Raw genomic sequence first — 17,377 nt, forward strand, 5'->3', positions numbered from 1 at the left:
AGTAACTTCAAATTCCTGGGTGTCAACATCCCAGAGGACCTATCCTGAGCCCATCATATTGATGCAATAATGACAAAGGAATGCCAGCAGCCATATTTCATTAGGAGTTTGAAAAGACTTGGTATTTCATCAAAGACTCCAGCAAGTGGGGTGGCATAGTAGTGTAGTGGTGGACGCAAGGCTTTACAGTACAGGCGACCTAGGTTCAATTCCCACTGCTGCCTGTAAGGAGTCTGTATGTACTCCCTGCAACTGTGTGGGTTACCTCTGGGTGTTCCGGCTTCCTCCCACAGTCCAAAGATGTACCAGTTGGTATGTTAATTAGTCATTGTAAAGTGTCTAATGATTAGGTTAAGATTAAATTGGGGGATTGCTGGGTGGCATGGCTCGAAGGGCCGGACTCCATATAGTACCTCAGTAAATAAATAAATTCCTACGGATGTACCATGGACAGCGGTCGATCTGGTTGCATTACCATTTGCACAGGATCAGAAAAGGCTTTAAAGGATTGTAGACTCATCTGTGAACCCACAAACACTTGCTTTCCTCTTACACATTTATTTATTAATGTGGCATATTAATTTGTTATTCCTGAACTTTACTGTTGCCGCAAAACAACAAATCTCACAACTAATGTTTGTTTCAATAACCTCATTTTGATTAGGATTCCAGAGATAAAAGGGATGTACTGAGGTTTCAGGTTGCTGCTCTGCATTAGGACTGGGTGAGCACAGGGTAAAAGGGTGAAACAGGAAAGATGGTTAGCTTACAGAAGTGCAGGAGAGGATAGAACAGGAGATAAGTGATCATTGAAACCAGCCAAGGAGGGGAATGCAAAAAGGTGAACAAAACAAAGAGAGAACCTGGGTGGCTGATGGACCAGTGACAGTGGAAAAACAACATGTGTAATTCCAACATACAGGTAGATTGCAAAAATTAGGTTGGTGCTGGATCCCGAGAGAGAATTTCTAGAATGCCTACAAGATGGCTTTTTCGAACAACTTATGGTTGAACCAGCCCACTAGGGGAAAGACTATTCTGGATTGGGTTTTGTGTAATGAACCAGATTTGATTATAGAGGTAAGGTAATGGAACCCTTAGGAGACAGTGATCATAATGTGATAAGTCTTCACTCTGCAATTTGGGAGGGAGAAGCTAAAGTCAGATGTATCAGTATATCAGTGGAGTAAAGGGAATTATAGTCATGATATTGAAGCTGGTCAAAGTTGATTGAAAGAGGACACTAGCAGGGACGATGACACAAGGCCTTTAACGAGGTGCTGCACATAAGACTGCTTAACAAGATGAGAGCCCATGTACAGGAAAGATACTAGCATGGATTGAGGATTGACTGATTGGCAGGAGGCAAAGAGTGGGATAAAGGGAGCCTTTTCTGGTTGACTGATGGTGACTTGTAGTGTACCGCGGAGGTCAGTGTTGACGCTGCTACTTTTTACAATATATGTCAATGATTTGGATGACGGAAATGAGGCAAACTTTGTGGCCAAGTTTGCCAACGACATGAAGTTAGAGGGGCAAGTAGTACTGAAGAAGCAGGGAGGTTACAGAAGGACTTAGACAGATTAAGAGAATGGACAAAGAAGTGGCAGATGGAATACGGCGTGAAGAGGTGTACAGTCATGCACTTTGGCAGAAGGAACTTTGGGCTATTTTGTAAAAGGGCAGAAAATTAAAAAAATCTGAGATACAAAGGGATTTGGGAGTTCTCGTGCAGAATTCTTGAATGGTTAACTTGTAGGTTGAGTCAGTGGTGAGAAAGGCAAATTCAATGTTATTCACTTCATGAGGACTAGAATATAAAAGCAAGGACGTAATGATGAAGCTTTATAAGGCACTGGTGAAGCCTCAGTATTGTGAGTAGTTTTGAGCCCCTTTCTTAAGAAAGGATGTGCTGATATTGGGGAAGGTTCAGAGGAGGTTCATGAGAATGATTCTGGGAATGAAAGGGTTATCTATCATATGAGGAACGTTTGATAGCTCTAGGCCTGCACTTACTGGAATTTAGAAGAATGAGGGGGAAATTTCATTGAAACCTATCAAATGTTAAAAGGCCTAGATAGACTGGATGTGGAGAGGATGTTTCCTATGATGGGGGAGTCTAGGACCAAAGGCACAGCCCCAAAAGAGGGACATCCATTTAGAGCGGGGATGAGGAGAAATTTCTTTAGACAGAGGATGGTGAATCTGTGGGAATCATTGCCACAAACAGCTGTGGAGGCCAGATTATTGGGTGTGTTTTAAGGCAGAGGTTGACAGGTTATTGATTAGTCAGGGGTGAAAGGTTACAGAGAGAAGGCGGGGAATGGGATTGAGGGAAAATGAATCAGCCAATGTGAAACAGTGGAGCAGATGGGCCAAGTGGCCTAATTCTGCTCTTATATTTTATGGTCTTATGCTTTCAGAACATGGAGATCAGATTTGCCTTGGAAGTAAACCAACAGGTGATAAAGACAAGAAATGCAATAGATTTAAATGTTACACTCGAGCAATTTTTAAAAAATGTCTGACAACAGATTAACAGTAGGTGCTTAACATGTTATATTATGCTACTACTTTTTATACATAGGGCATATTATAAAATAATTTGGAATGGGAGAAATTGAAACTACAAGACCACTTCTGCTAGCCCACTATCAAGCAACACTGCACTGTAATATAAAGATGTCCCTCCAGGTGCTTTCCCTTCATGTACCTATTCAAGTGCTTCTTAAAAATGATATTACTATATCTGCCTCAATGATTTCCTCTGGCCACTTACTCTTCCATTGCCCTCTGTGTAAAAAGTTGCCCCTCAGGACCATTTTAAATCTTTCCCCTCTCACTTTAAATCTATGCCTTCTAGCTGTGGACTTCCTTACCCTGGGGAAAAGACTATTATCTATGCCTCTCATAATTTTAAACACTTCAATAAGGTCACCCCTCGTTATCCTGTGTTCCAAGGAGTAATGACCTAGCCTGGCTAATCTCTCCCTATAACTCAGATCCTCTAATCCTGCCAACTCAAATCTTTTCTGCACACTTCCCAGTTTAAAACTGTACACAATACTCAACGTGCTGCCGCAACAACTACTTCTACAATTATAACCTAATGTCCCAACTCTCTATGCTTGACTGATGAAGGCCAGTTGCTAAATGCCTATCTATTTGAGACACCACTTTCAATTAACTATGCACTTGTACTCCTAGGACTCGACTCCATCATTGATACCACACACAAGTTGAGTTCTGATTTTGATGTTGGAAGCTCAAGTCACTGGGACGGCTTAACAATGCAAGATACAACCTCACGTTTGATAGGAATTATTGTTTCTCAGCCATTTCTCTGCAGTGCAAAAACTAAATCTATTTATACCATCTTAAATTAACACTACAAAAAAAAAAGCATCAGAGATGTCATGAAAAGGACACATTAACAGCAAGTTATTTTGAATCATGACTTAACTGTAGGAAACTGTTCCAAGATATACTAAAGAAATGCAACAAAGCAAAGAAGATTCTTAGGGACATAATTCACTCTCGTCAGGCATAATCATCTCTTTACTCCTCAAAATTGAAGTAACACTTGACTTACTCTTGCACACTATCCACCCAATCTTGTTTTCCTCTCAAAACTGCTTGATTATGTTGTAGTTTTCAAGTCAGAGCTCACTTCACATAAATCTCTTTGCCTGAAACTGTCCCATCAAATGTATCAAATCATTTGATATAAATCGCTATTGACTGGAGTTCTACCTAAATTACAAAGAGAATTTTGAAAAACTGCGTTGATCTGCAGACAAACCTGCAAAATCTTATTTTTTTTAACATTGGTAATTTGAATAAAAGTTGCATTTTCATTTCGAGGGTTTGTGAAAATTAGCCTAAAAACTTTTATACTTTTAAGCGTATTTTATGTATGCTCATAATTTTGTAATTTTGTACCTGCTATTTCTTCTGCAGGGAGGGCCAGGAAAACAATTGCTGGTGACATCCCACTGGAGATGGGCTATTTTGATTCTCATGCCTAGCCTAAGGAAAGAGTTTTACAAAAAGCAAGCTAATCAAATTCCAGGGACATTTCAACTGTCTCCATGGTCTTTGCTCCTTGCCATCTCCAAGTTCCTCCAGCCCTTTTGTGCATCAAGATCTTTTCATTCTCACAATTCTGACCTTGTCCCAGAATTTAGTAAGTGCACTGGCAACACTCATGCCTCCAAAGATTAAGTCCTTCCATTCTAGAAATCCCTCTGTCTAAAAAGTGCAGAAAGTTACCTTTCAAGCCCAAATCTTTGATCAAATTACTCATAACCTTCCTTAAGTAGCATCTCTCATCTAGTTCTGGATCAACACTTTTTTTGTTAGTGTTAAGAAGCACTTTGTAGCACCCAATCCAAGAAGTGGATTTAAAGCAGACTCTCAGAAGGGGATTAAGGAATCAATTCCAATGCTCAAAGCCTAGAAAGCAAAAGACACAGCTTCGAGTGGTGGGACTAAAGTACTTTTCAACATGCCTCCATGCCTTGACCCATCCTGAGATATGTTAATTCAGTTTACCATTCCATGAGGCAAGTTTATTGTATATTCAAGGAAAAGGGTCAAGGCCTTGTCTTGTCAACTAGGAGAATGTTTCATACTTTGAGATGGCAAGCTGGGGAAGGCTGCAAAAATAATAAGGTAATTCAGGAATTTAAATAAGGTTAAGAATTTCAGAAATTATGACAGGAGAGCTGGATCCTATGCAAGCCAGCATGAACTAAGATACTGGGTGAACCAGACTTGCTTAACCAGGAAAAAAGAAACACAAGTAATCATATCAAACTAGACCCTAAGTAAAGGAAATATTTAATTCATACAAGTTTGTAGAAAAACACCAAATATTTATTATCGAGTATGATCAAATAAACATAGAACAAGGACAGCACAATCTTTGTATTCTTTCCACAACCACATATAATTTGTGCTGACTCTGTGACAGAAAAATCCTGTAGACAATTAAGCTTCTTCTCACTTTTACTCCAAAATTTATTCCAATAAAATTCATTATTTTAATAGTGCTGAGTTCTGCAATTCTTATTTGTTGCTTTTATTTCTTTATATTAAGATCCAGCAATATTTCATTATCTTTATTCATTTTAATGATTTTAATCAAAAGGTATTTAAATTTTCTTTCTGATTAACCACTTAATTCAAATCCAGTTCTATCAAAGGCATTTATTACCCTTAATCCTTCCAGAGATATTGCTATTCGCAACAGTTACCATGTTAATTTGTCTGGCCTTTTCATATTAAGTTGTTATTACAGAATATTTAGTATTTAAATCAGTGAGTGTGTCCCCTTTACATGCACTTCCAAACCACTTTATAACAATGTAAATGTGAACCTCTAACGCTAGAATTATGCTTGTTATTCTCTTCTGAAACCTTTGAAAATGCAAAATGTCCTATGCATAATATTTAATCAAAGATCTATGAAAGGTTAGAGTACCCTTTGTCAATTAGCAATCAATGATATTTGAAAACTATCCCAAATACACATCAGATAAAATCTAATGACACATCTGACCATGTGTGGTTTTGTCTGTGACAATTTATGTACAATTTATACCATTGCAGAGAAACACCAACACTTGAGAGATGACATCACTTTATCTGACCAAATAAAATATTCTTGTAAATTACACTCAGCTCTCAAAAACACAATGTTCATCTCAGTTTAAAAATTCAGTACAGTTCCCAATAATAGATGCATTACATTTATCAGCATCACACTCTTACGCAGCATATGCCTCGTATTTCTCATTGCAGAACTCTATAATTCTAGCACAGCAACTGGAAACTAAAAAAAGGAGGCATAATTGCAAATATTTTACTTAAAATCCAATGAACTCATGACTTTAAATCACACAAAACACAACATTTTTATATGTAACAGAACAAACACTTATATATCATAATATTTTATTTTGGAGTTTTGGCTGTTCAAAGCATGATTACCGACTCAAAGATCATAACAAAAGATGCCATCTGAGCAAAAGATGCCATTGAATACAGAGACTTGGTAATTAAATTAGCAATGCCAAAATTCAATGACAATCACCAGAGCAACAGTCACGATCAGTGTTAAGGTGCACCTCTCCCACCCCCACTATCTGCATAAAAGAGATTGCTCAGAAAACGATGCAAATATAATCTTTATACATACCCTCAGTATTTTCAGGATGCATTTTAGTTCAGAATGACTGCATTAACTAACATTCATGTCTGTATCCTTCACCAGATGTACTCCACTATCCTTTTCAGATCACCAACTTCCACCGTGAACATTTTGCATGCATATCCAGCACAAAAGGTAAAGATAAAAATAAATGCAACACAGACACAGCCGAGATGACTACTAAATCAGCCTCAGCATACAGTAGGCAGCACTCCATTTTTCCTCTTATGGTGTGCTGCTGGTATATTACATGCTACTAAATCTACTCACTGACACATAAAGGAAATAAAATTCAAATCTGTACAGATAGACAGCTTTAGAACCCACCAGAATCCCTGCAGCTCTTCAGCACACCATCCTACTCGCAATATGATGCAGAGCGTCTCAAAATACCATTCCCCTTTCCTCTTCCTATTGCTGCTACAGAATACTGATAGACACCAAGGACAAAAGGAAGAACCGGCATGAACATTAAGAGCAAATATTTGATGGAATACTGGCTTTCCGATCATCTAGCTTCATGTAACCAAGCACTGGGTGTTGCTCTCCCCTGAGAGTCTCTGGGCAATTTCTGAGCTAGAAGAAAAACCTGGCATGGAAGTCAAAGGGAAATGGCAACATTTAAATTTAGTTCAATATTAACAAATTGTATGCCACATTAATAAAATAACTTCCTTTTCTCCATAGAAAAACTCTCAAAGCTTTAATAAATATGTAAAATTGCATTAATTAATAGAAAAATGTATCTAACAAATTAGGTATTTCTGAAATTCATATTTCAATGTGCTAAATTTCATTAAGACTTGTACAACAAATAAAATGCACTAATCTAGCAAAAAATTAGATAATCTATTTTAATTCAAAATTAAACTTTAACATAATTAGTGCTCAAAGCAGCAGAAGCTTTTTTGAAAAAAAGAACTCTGATTAATACCGGTTTCATGTGATGGATGAAAATTCTAATTAATTTACATAAATAATTGAAATAATGGAATGTCAATTGATCTATCACATTAATTTTTATAAAATGAATCCAATTTATGTCATGACCTTACCTTCCCGCACAGAAGCCCCACAAATATTTTGCTCGTTTTACTTCTTTCAGAGAGCAGAAATTTAATCTGCTAGCACCAACCTTACAGTGTGTTCCAGATCATAACTACTCACTGACTGACCTGATGTTTCAGGTCTCTTTCAGTTCTTTTGCCAATCACCTTAAACTGATGTACACATGACCTTGGCCCTTCCACAAATGGTAATACTATAGTTTTTATGAGTAACACACATGAAGTGCTGGAGGAACTCAGCAGGTTAGGCTACATCTATGGAAATGAATCAGTCAACATTTTGGACTGAAACCCTTTCATCAGTACTAAAAAGGAAGGAGGAAGATGCCAAAATTAGATGGTGGGGGAGGGGAAGGAAAACAATCTAGAAGGTGATAGGTATGAAAGGTAAAGGGGTGCAGAAGGAATCTGAAAGGAGAGGAGAGTAGCCATAGGAAAAAGGGAAGGAGGAGGGGCACTGGAGGTTGGGATGACAGGCAGATGAGAAGAGGTAAGAGACCAGAGTGGGGAACTGAAGAAGAGGGAAAGGGGGGGTGGGGTGGAATGACTGGAAGATGAAGAATTGGATGTTCAAGCCATAGGTGTTTCATAGTTCCTCCAGCATTTTGCGTTGCTCAAGATTTCCAGCATCTGCAGAATCTCTTGTATTTATAACAGTTTTTCCCTTATTTCCCTGATCTAGATCTGTCCTGATTTCATATACATGATTCGCACCTTTAATATTTTAATGCAAGTAAATCCAAGGACCTAGGCATGTGCACTAATCAGACAGCTAGACTCACAAAACTCAACTGGAGTAATAAAATCTCTTTCCAGTCTCTTTCATTTCCCATTATTTGCTTTGCTATCACTAACAGCATTACTCAAGTCCTATAATCTTTAATCATTCACAAAACAAAGCAGTCCCATGGCCACAAGGAACTGAAAACAGACTACTTATTACTTGCTAAAAATCAGTGGCAGAGAAGCTTACCCAGCACATCTTCTGCAAGACTCACAAAATTTTATGAGTATTATCCAGCTGCCTGCAAAACTATATTTAATAACATTGTGCAAATGGACCAAGTAAATTTTACATGGGAATTACAGGGATATGGACATTTTGCTATCCTGACAGGTATGATACAAACACAGCAGAATGACTGCATCTGAAGAGAATCATTTCCTAAGTAACATATCAGAATCACATTGCCACAACTAACCACAATCACTGAAATCAGGCTGAGTTGGTTTGATTAACTGACATTTAAGTTCAGCATTAGGACATTTTCATGTTTCATTGATGCAATGTTCTCATAACAAGCTACTCTAATATTTGCACATGCAGTTGCAAAGATTAACATTTTTAAAAGGTGACAGGAAGGTGAAATAGCTCAAAGATTTGAGTATGTTTTGTGAACAGACAGAATTCTTAAAATACATGTATCATGCTTTATAATACAAAAAAACGAAGATCAGAAGATTTTTAACACCATGTGTTCTTTGTGTTTTTCCACAATTTTTCTTTTAAGTACTACTTATCTTTAGACACCTCCTCATATACCATACACCATTCCACAAGTGAGAACAGAAGGAACAACTACTCCTGACAACATCCATTACGTTTATAAACACCTTTATCAAATAATAACATTATAAAGTGCTTTCCAAATGCCAATCAAAACAAAAATCCTTCCTGAGCACTCAAGATCAACTTATCAGTCAGCATGCCACAGACTGCACGGCATTTCTCTGAACACATTTCTTTTCCCATCCAGGCCAAGAAGTTCTAGAGCTTGTCGTGGGCAGAAAATAATTCCCACTGCTCTTTGTGACAAGGGTTAATTCATCAGTATGCTGTACACCAGATGACTTAACAAGTAATAGCATAAACATTCCAAACATTAGTTATCAAATATGAAAATAGTATTTTTTAAGGAAGTACAAATAAGACAAACATTTGACACGTACTCTCATAGCGTAATGGTGGATCTTTTATTGACCCTGAACCAAAATGAGCAGACTGAACTATACCTCAAAACTTAAACACCAATAATTAGCTTTATTGTAGAGAGAGAGGGGGATAATAAGTTCAGTTATATTAAACTGCACTTCAGAATCTGAATCAGGTTTATATTCACTGATATGTTGTAAAATATGTTGCTTTGCGGCAGCAGTACAGTGCAATACATTAAAAATCACTACAAATTTCAATTAAAATATTTTTTAAAAAGTAGTGCAGGGAGAGGTGAGCTGGGGGGACTTTGAGGTTCTCACATGTAACTGTCATTCATTCTGCTCTGTTTTTGTGGGTGTTGCGAAGAAAAAGCATTTTCAGGATGTATATTGTATACATTTCTCTGACATCAAATCTACCTTTGACCTTTGAAAGACAGCAAAATAGTGAGGTAGTGCTCATGGTTTCATGAATCATTCAGAAATCTGACAGTGGAGGGAAAGAAGCTGTTCCTAAGATACTGAGTGTGTACGTATCTTTAAACCCCTGTACCTCTTTCCCCTCCCAGAAGATAGTGATAATTTGTATTTACCCAGCTGTCAGAAAAGTAACACTGCTGGGAGATCTTGAAGAAGGATTTGGGTATTATATACACCTGTATTTATGGACAGTTGCCCATCTCATAGTATCTTCCGATTTGTGTCTGTTGACATTCTGTTACTACAAAAGGCTTCTCTGGCATATTTCCACTGATATAATCAAACTGCAATCTATCATATCCAAGAATTCTAATAGACAAGAATCATTGTTTAAAAGTAAGCACAAAATTGCTTGAATAATTTAAAAAAAAACTAACATAGAGATTGAGTTGATCAGTGGATAATATTCATATAGACGTCTAACATTTTTTTAGGAAAGATGTTCTGCTTTCTAAGTAGGATTCAGGCATGGCAATATTCCTGATGTTACATAAACAATTTTAAGACATGGCTAAGAAGTTCCAGTTGTGCACAGTCATGAAAAATTACATTAGGAGTATGACTGATTCCATCAGAGTAGAAATCACTGCAAAATTAAGTCAAACTCCACAATCTGGAATGTAGTGTCTGATTGCTGTCACTAGAGTGCCCTAAAGTATTTATTCACTTTATTCACTTAAATTTCTTTAAGCAGACTTGAAGGACATCTTTGTTATTTTGTGCCATGCTCTGAACTTCAATACTGTTGATAGATTTTAAATGATTTTCTCAAATCCTTCAGAACTATGCCAGATTCTGAGGCTTTGCTGTTCGACACAATTATGTCAATTTGATAGGCACCTGCAAGACACCACCAAACTTGATTTACATCAGCAAATCAAAACCATTTCTTGTTAATTATTAAAAAGGAATTGGAACAAGAAAACTAATTTAGCTTGTACTAAAATTTAGGGGAACTGCAATGCTACATAATAACATTGCATGAACAGTAGATCGCACTCTAAAAATTCCTTAACCAGGACAACCACTAGATAAAAATTTGAGGTGATTAGAAAAACGAATTGAAGTTCCCAAGTGTAAATCATGTGTTGTTTGTAACTGTGTGCATTACTTAAACCCCCATAAACAATAAAATTATCTAACGTCTTAATTAAACATTAATGCTAAACCACATTTTAACACTATCTCAAAAATACAAATATTCAAGTCAGGTGCATTACTGTATGAATTTACTTCAGTCTCTGTGAAAAAGCACCAATAATTTGTGACTCAATTTGCCTATTTCCTATGATATTGAACAGCAGTCACTTTAAGGAATCATGCAGCAGAGCTTATATGACATCTACCAATAGTGAGCAAGTTTACAGTTTCTACACTTGACTATGCATGCACTCATGTCCTGAACTTAAAATATTTCTGTCTTGTTGCTGAGTTAGACAAATACAGGAAGGGGTCCTTCAGAATCAGAATTAATATCAGTGGCATATGTTGTGAAATTTGTTCTTTTGCAACAAGGTTCAATGCAATACATAATATAGGAGAAAAAAAAATCAATACCAGTTTACGTATTTGAATAGATTTTAAAAGTGCAAAAAACAGAAATACCGTATATTTAAAAAAGTGACGTAGTGTCCAAGGGTTCAATGTCCAATTAGGAATCGGATGGCAGAGGGGAAGAAGCTGTTTCTGAACTGCTGAGTGTGTGCCTTCAGGCTTCTGTACCTCCTACTTGATGGTAACAGTGAGAAAAGGGCACGCCCTGGGTGCTGGAGGTCCTTAATAATGGACGCTGCCTTTCTGAGACACTGCCCCCTGTAGATGTTCTGGGTACTTTGTAGGCTGGTACCCAAGATGGAGCTGACTAGATTTACAACCTTCTGCAGCTTCTTTCGGTCCTGTGCAGTAGCCCCTCCATACCAGACAGAGATGCAGCCTGTCAGAATGCTCTCCACAGTACAACTATATAAGTTTTTGAGTGTATTTGTTGACATGCCAAATTTCGTCAAAGTCCTAATAAAGTATAGCCACTGACTTGCTTTCTTTATGGCTATATCGATATGTTGGGACCAGGTTAGATCCTCAGAGATCTTGACACCGAGGAACTTGAAACTGCTCACCCTCTCCACTTGTGATCCCTCTAAGTGGATTGGTATGTGTTCCTTCATCTTACCCTTCCTGAAGTCCACAATCAGCTCTTTCGTCTTACTGACATTGAGTGCCAGGTTGTTGCTGCAGCACCATTCCACTAGTTGGCATATCTCACTTCTGTATGCCCTCTCATCACCACCTGAAATTCTACCAACAATGGTTGTATCGTCAGCAAATTTATAGATGGTATTTGAGCTATGTCTAACCACACAATCATGTGTATACAGAGAGTAGAGCAGTGGGCTAAGCACACACCTCTGACGTGCACCATTGTTGATCATCAGCAATCAACACTGGCACACCTTGCGTGTTACCTTACCTGTTACTATCAGATAGGAGATACAGAAGCCTGAAGACACACTCTCAGCGATTCAGGAACAGCCTCTTCCCTTCTGCCATCCGATTCCTAAATGGATATTGAAGCTTTGGACACTACCTCACTTTTAAAAAAAAATAAATACAATATTTCTATTTTTGCACATTTTTAAAAAATCTATTCAATACACATAATTGATTTTACTTGTTTACTTATGTTTTATTTATTTATTTATTTCCCCCCTCTCTCTCCCCCCCCCCCCCCCCCTCTCTCTGTGCTAGATTATGTATTGCATTGAACTGCTGCTGCTAAGTTAACAAATTTCACGTCACATACCAGTGATAATAAACCTGATTCTGATTCTGGCAGCCTAACATCGGACTCACAGGGTCATCAGGTGCAGCAAGGATCTTCACAGCTGTAGTTGTATTCTCCCTTTCAAAGCATGCATAGAAGGTGTTGAGTTCATCTGGTAGTGAAGTATTGCTGCCATTCATGCTATTCGGTTTTGCTTTGTAGGAAGTAATATCTTGCAAACCCTGCCAGAGTTGCTGTATCCGATGTTGCCTCCAACCTCATTCAAAATTGTCTCTTTGCCCTTGAAATCGTCCTCCGCAAATCATACCTGGTTTTCTGGTACAGGCCTGGGTCGCCAGACTTGAATGCCACAGATCGAGCCTTCAGCAGATGATGTACCTCCTGGTTCATTCACAGCTTTTGGTTTGGGAATGTACAGTAAGATTTTGTGGGCACACACTCATCCACACAGGTTTTAATGAAGTCGGTAACAACTGCAGCATACTCATCCAGGTTTGAAGATGAATCCCTGAATACAGACCAGTTCACCAATTCAAAGCAGTCCTGTATGGACTTCTGTGCTTCCCTTGTCCATACCTTCTTCGAGCTCATTACTGGTGCTGTAGTCTTCAGTCTCTGCCTATACTCAGGGAGTAGTCAGATGATCAGACTTCCTGGAGTGAGGGTGTGGAATAGTATGGTAGGCATTCTTGATGGTAGTGTAGCAATGGTCCAGTGTGTTGCTTACAGAACAAAATACATTACTAATAGTACTACAGTACGATAAACTGTATTAGTTCCTAATAATTATCAACAGTGGAATTCATCCAGTGTACACAATGAACAAAATCAGCACAGGCACCTAGAGTAGATAATGAACCGTCTTCATACAATGCTATCGACAACTGCATCCTCCAAATTTTCATTTTGTTGTAACATTCAAGATGATTGTCAATATCTTCAAATTCTTCATAGTTCCTAACTTGAAGTAGTGAAATAATTTCATTTTCACCCCTGGCCATTTCTGGCATCTCCAAGTCTAAACACTTGAAACCACAAGTGACCAAAAGAGTTCTGAATTGTCTTACTGTTTTTTTCTCCACAACTACCAGTGACAAAAATCACAAACACATGAAAATGATACTCTAAGCACAGTGTAGTGTCTAATGGCCTCACAAGTGCGTGTGACTGACGCTAGCTAGAACCTGTTCAGCAACAGTATCCTTCTCCAATTAAGCAGCAGAGTGCCCCAAATAAACAAAAATCTGGCAATATTCTTGATTAGTTTTTGTTCTTTAAGAACTGTTTCAAATAAGTGGCTACCCCAATTAACCAGAATTCACTGTATATAAAAGAATTAAGTTAAATAAGTAGTGTAAAAAGAGAGAGAAAAAAGTGAAGGTTGGTTCATGGGTTTATTGTCCATTAAAAAATCTGATGATGGTGGGGAAGATTGACTGTGTATCTTCAGGCTCCTGCACCTCCTCCTTGATGGTAACAATGAGAAGAGGGCATGTTCTGGGTGACCGGGATCCTTAATGATGGATGCTGGCTTTTTGAGGTATCGCCTTTTAAAGGTGACCTTGATGCTGGGGAGGCTAGTGTCCATGATGGAACTGGCTGTGTTTACAACTCACCATCAAATACCTCTCTATTATGATAATCTAATTTATCAATACTTGATCATTACCATTGGCCTTCTATGGTCCTTCAAATGCTTGTTCAGATCTGATTGTTTCTGCTTCGGCAACTCCTTCTTAGACAGTGTGTTCCAGTTGCAGCCACCCTCTCTGGGTGAAAGCACTTTCTTCAGATCCCCTCTAACCTTTTCATTCCTCATCTTAAATTTATGGCTTCTCATTTTAGGAGCTTTCATTATGGGGAGAAGCTTTCTCCATTTCAATCCTATCAATATCCTTCACAATTTTGAATACCTTTGTTAAGTTCTGCCACCACCCTGCAGTACCTCAGCCTCTTCCACTCATTGCAAGGAAACTCAGACTACCTAATTTTCTCCTCATAACTATCACTGCATTGTACCCAACTTCCTTGTGAACTTCCACCACATTATCTCCTGAACAACCAAATCCCTCTTATAATATGGTGAGCAGCATAGCATTACTTTACATCCTTCTTCCTAGCTTCACCAAGGTTTCAGAAAGTTGCATCTTGATCCGTATGCTTTTATATTCTGTGCCCCAGCTAAAGAAGGCTATGTGATTTACTTCACCACCTTATCTACTTCTGTGGTGCCACTTTCAGACCTGTACACCCATATCCTTCTGTTCCCCAATATTTTATATTGCCCTATTACAGCCTCCCCCAAAAAAATTGCTCATACTTAAAAAGAGGTCATTAGTTCAGTTTGGATCAGTCAGCATCAAAGCAGCAATGTTTAGGCCCAGGATTTAAGCACATTTTCCAGCACTACCAAATGTATCTTAACTGGGTTGTGAAAAGGTCACATGTAGAGTACTGGTTATCAACCATTGTTCACAACTTGTTGAGTTACAGCTATCAGTTATGTCAACAACAGAGAAATAATCAGAACCTAAGTTAAGACATGGAAGTTTAAAAAAAACACAAATTAATTCAATTAATCAACACTTGTTGAACCAGTGTTCACTTAACAAGTAAGCTTGAATCAGTTGTCTACAAACTTCATGAAAAAATGCATAGAAAGACAGTTGATGTAAGAGCTGAAGATGCGAATAAAGGGCATTATGTAATCTTTTTCTCTCAAAAAAGCAGCCACTACTGCATTTGACGAGTTATGCAAATAATACAAAATGACTAAGAACAGCAATAGTTATTTTGAAAATCAAGGATGCAACCTTTGCAACATGGGTCAAAATCCCCGAAGGAGTTTAATTAGTTAAAACAGCCAATGAGGAATTGCTACCAACGTTTAAAATTTGAGAGGTTAAGTCCTTAGAATTAAAGCAAGCATGGGGGGGGGGGGGGGGGTGGCAATGGATAGATGCTCTTGTAAATTAAAAGCTGCACAATATTGCTGTTAAAAACAATTTCATCCATTTGAAATTGCAGTGACACTGAAGCCTGATAAGCTGATAGGCACTAAAAAAGTCTTAAATTTAACTTTGCTATTTTTTTATCTGTGAAGAGTAGACAGATTTAAATACTTTTGTTTCGATTTCCAAACCAGAGTATTTTTGGAAAACAAAATTTTGGAAAATAAATTGGAAGAATGATTAAGTACTCAAGAACATATAAATTATATAAACCTGAGATTTGTTTGCTTACAGGCAGCCATAAAGCAAGAAACCCGAAAGAACCCAATTAAAAAACAATAAAGACCAACACCCAATGCAATGCGCAGAGGAAGAGAAAAAGACTCAAATCATGAAAACAATAGAAGAGAGCACAGCATTCCAAACCAAATTGAGTCCTTGGATCCAAATCTCCAGAGCAGCCTGGAGTAGGCCCAAAGCCTACAGCCATAAGACATAGGAGCAGAATTAGACCATCTGGCCCATCGAGTCTGCTCCGCCATTCAATTATGGCTGATCCTTTTTTTCTACTTCCTCCTCAACCGCAGTTCCTGGCCTTCTCCCTGTAACCTTTGATGCCACGTCCAATCAAGAACATATCTATCTCTGCCTAAAATATACCAGCGATCTGGCCTCCACAGCTGCACGTGGCAACAAATTCCACAAATTCACCACCCTTCGGCTAAAGAAATTTCTCTGCATCTCTGTTTTGAAAGGGCGCCCTTCTATCCTGAGGCTGTGCCCTCTTGCCCTACACTCTCCCACCACGGGAAACTGCTTTACCACATCTACACTATCTAGGCCTTTCAACATTCAAAAGATTTCAATGAGATCCCCCTCATCCTTCTGAATTCTAACGAGTACAGACTGAGGCATCAAACATTCCTCGTATGATAACCCTCTCATTCTTGGAATCATCCTTGTGAACCTCCTCTGGACCCTCTCCAATGCCAGCACATCTTTTCCAAGATGAGGGGCCCAAAACCATTCAGAATACTCAAGATGAGGCCTCAACCAGTGCCTTATAAAGCTTCAGCATCACATCTCTGCTCTTGTGTTCGAGACCTCTTGAAATGAATGCTAACATGGCATTTGCCTTCCTCATCACCAACTCAACCTGCAAGTTACCCTTCATGGTTGCTCTGCACAAGGACTCCCTAGTCCATCTGCATCTCAGAGTCCTGGATTTTCTCCCCATTTAGAAAATAGTCCACACGTTTATTTCTACTACCAAAGTACATGACTGTGTGAAGATCACAGAGACAAAGCACTACAATGAGGGCAGTCTCACGGCCTCAGCGTCACGGAGAAAGGAGTAAATATTGCTATAGTGTGAGCGAAATTGGCCTGAGTCTTGCCTATGGTCCCAACACCCTGCCTTTCCAGTCTATTTGGGCCGGCGTTTAAATTATCCAAACAGCAGATCGTGCCTTGTATGAGGACCTGGACCCTGCCGCAGAAAAACGCTCCGAGCCGAGACCTTGCCACCCAGCTTGAAGCTGTCCTCGACCTATGTAAATCGGCTCAGCATTTAGAGCAATTCAACCTTGCGCCCAGGTAAGCTTGATGGGCATCGAAATTCCTCCTCTCCGAATCTTTCACTCCAACTTTATCTGCATCAATTTTGCAATGCACTAGCATGGCTCATCCCTCAAATTCACTTCACCTTCACTTGCCTCTTCATTGTAATGCAATGATAGTTTACCACAATTTACTTCAGAAAAGGTGTTTTTCATAACGTTGTTAGTCGAAATAACACATACTGTATTTCCTGCTCAGGATCAATAAAGTACTTATTATTATTGAATTGAATGGAATTGACTTTATTTCTTACATCCTTCACATACCTGAGGAATAAAAATCTTTACATTGCGTGTCCATCTAAATGTGCAATGTGCAATTTATAGTA

At 38.5% G+C, this 17,377-nt stretch overlaps 1 protein-coding gene across 4 annotated transcripts in view; it reads right to left on the minus strand.

Moving 5' to 3' along the window:
• prkcz (protein kinase C, zeta) overlaps positions 1 to 17,377 on the minus strand; it is a 349,250-nt gene that overhangs the window by 248,211 nt on the left and 83,662 nt on the right. Inside the window, exon 1 of one of the 4 annotated variants that reach the window (XM_073032160.1) lies at positions 6,542 to 6,731. The exons of 2 other annotated variants lie outside the window; for them this stretch is intronic. Coding sequence is in view for 1 of the 2 variants with exons in the window: in XM_073032159.1 (XP_072888260.1) it covers positions 6,203 to 6,224 (22 nt within the window). In the remaining variant the exon portion in view is untranslated. Of the gene's footprint in view, positions 1 to 6,202; positions 6,301 to 6,541; positions 6,732 to 17,377 lie in introns of those variants that run through there. One more of the 4 variants, XM_073032159.1, reaches the window with a different exon arrangement.

This window comes from Hemitrygon akajei, chromosome 29 (assembly GCF_048418815.1).
Source record: "Hemitrygon akajei chromosome 29, sHemAka1.3, whole genome shotgun sequence".
NCBI lineage: Eukaryota > Metazoa > Chordata > Chondrichthyes > Myliobatiformes > Dasyatidae > Hemitrygon > Hemitrygon akajei.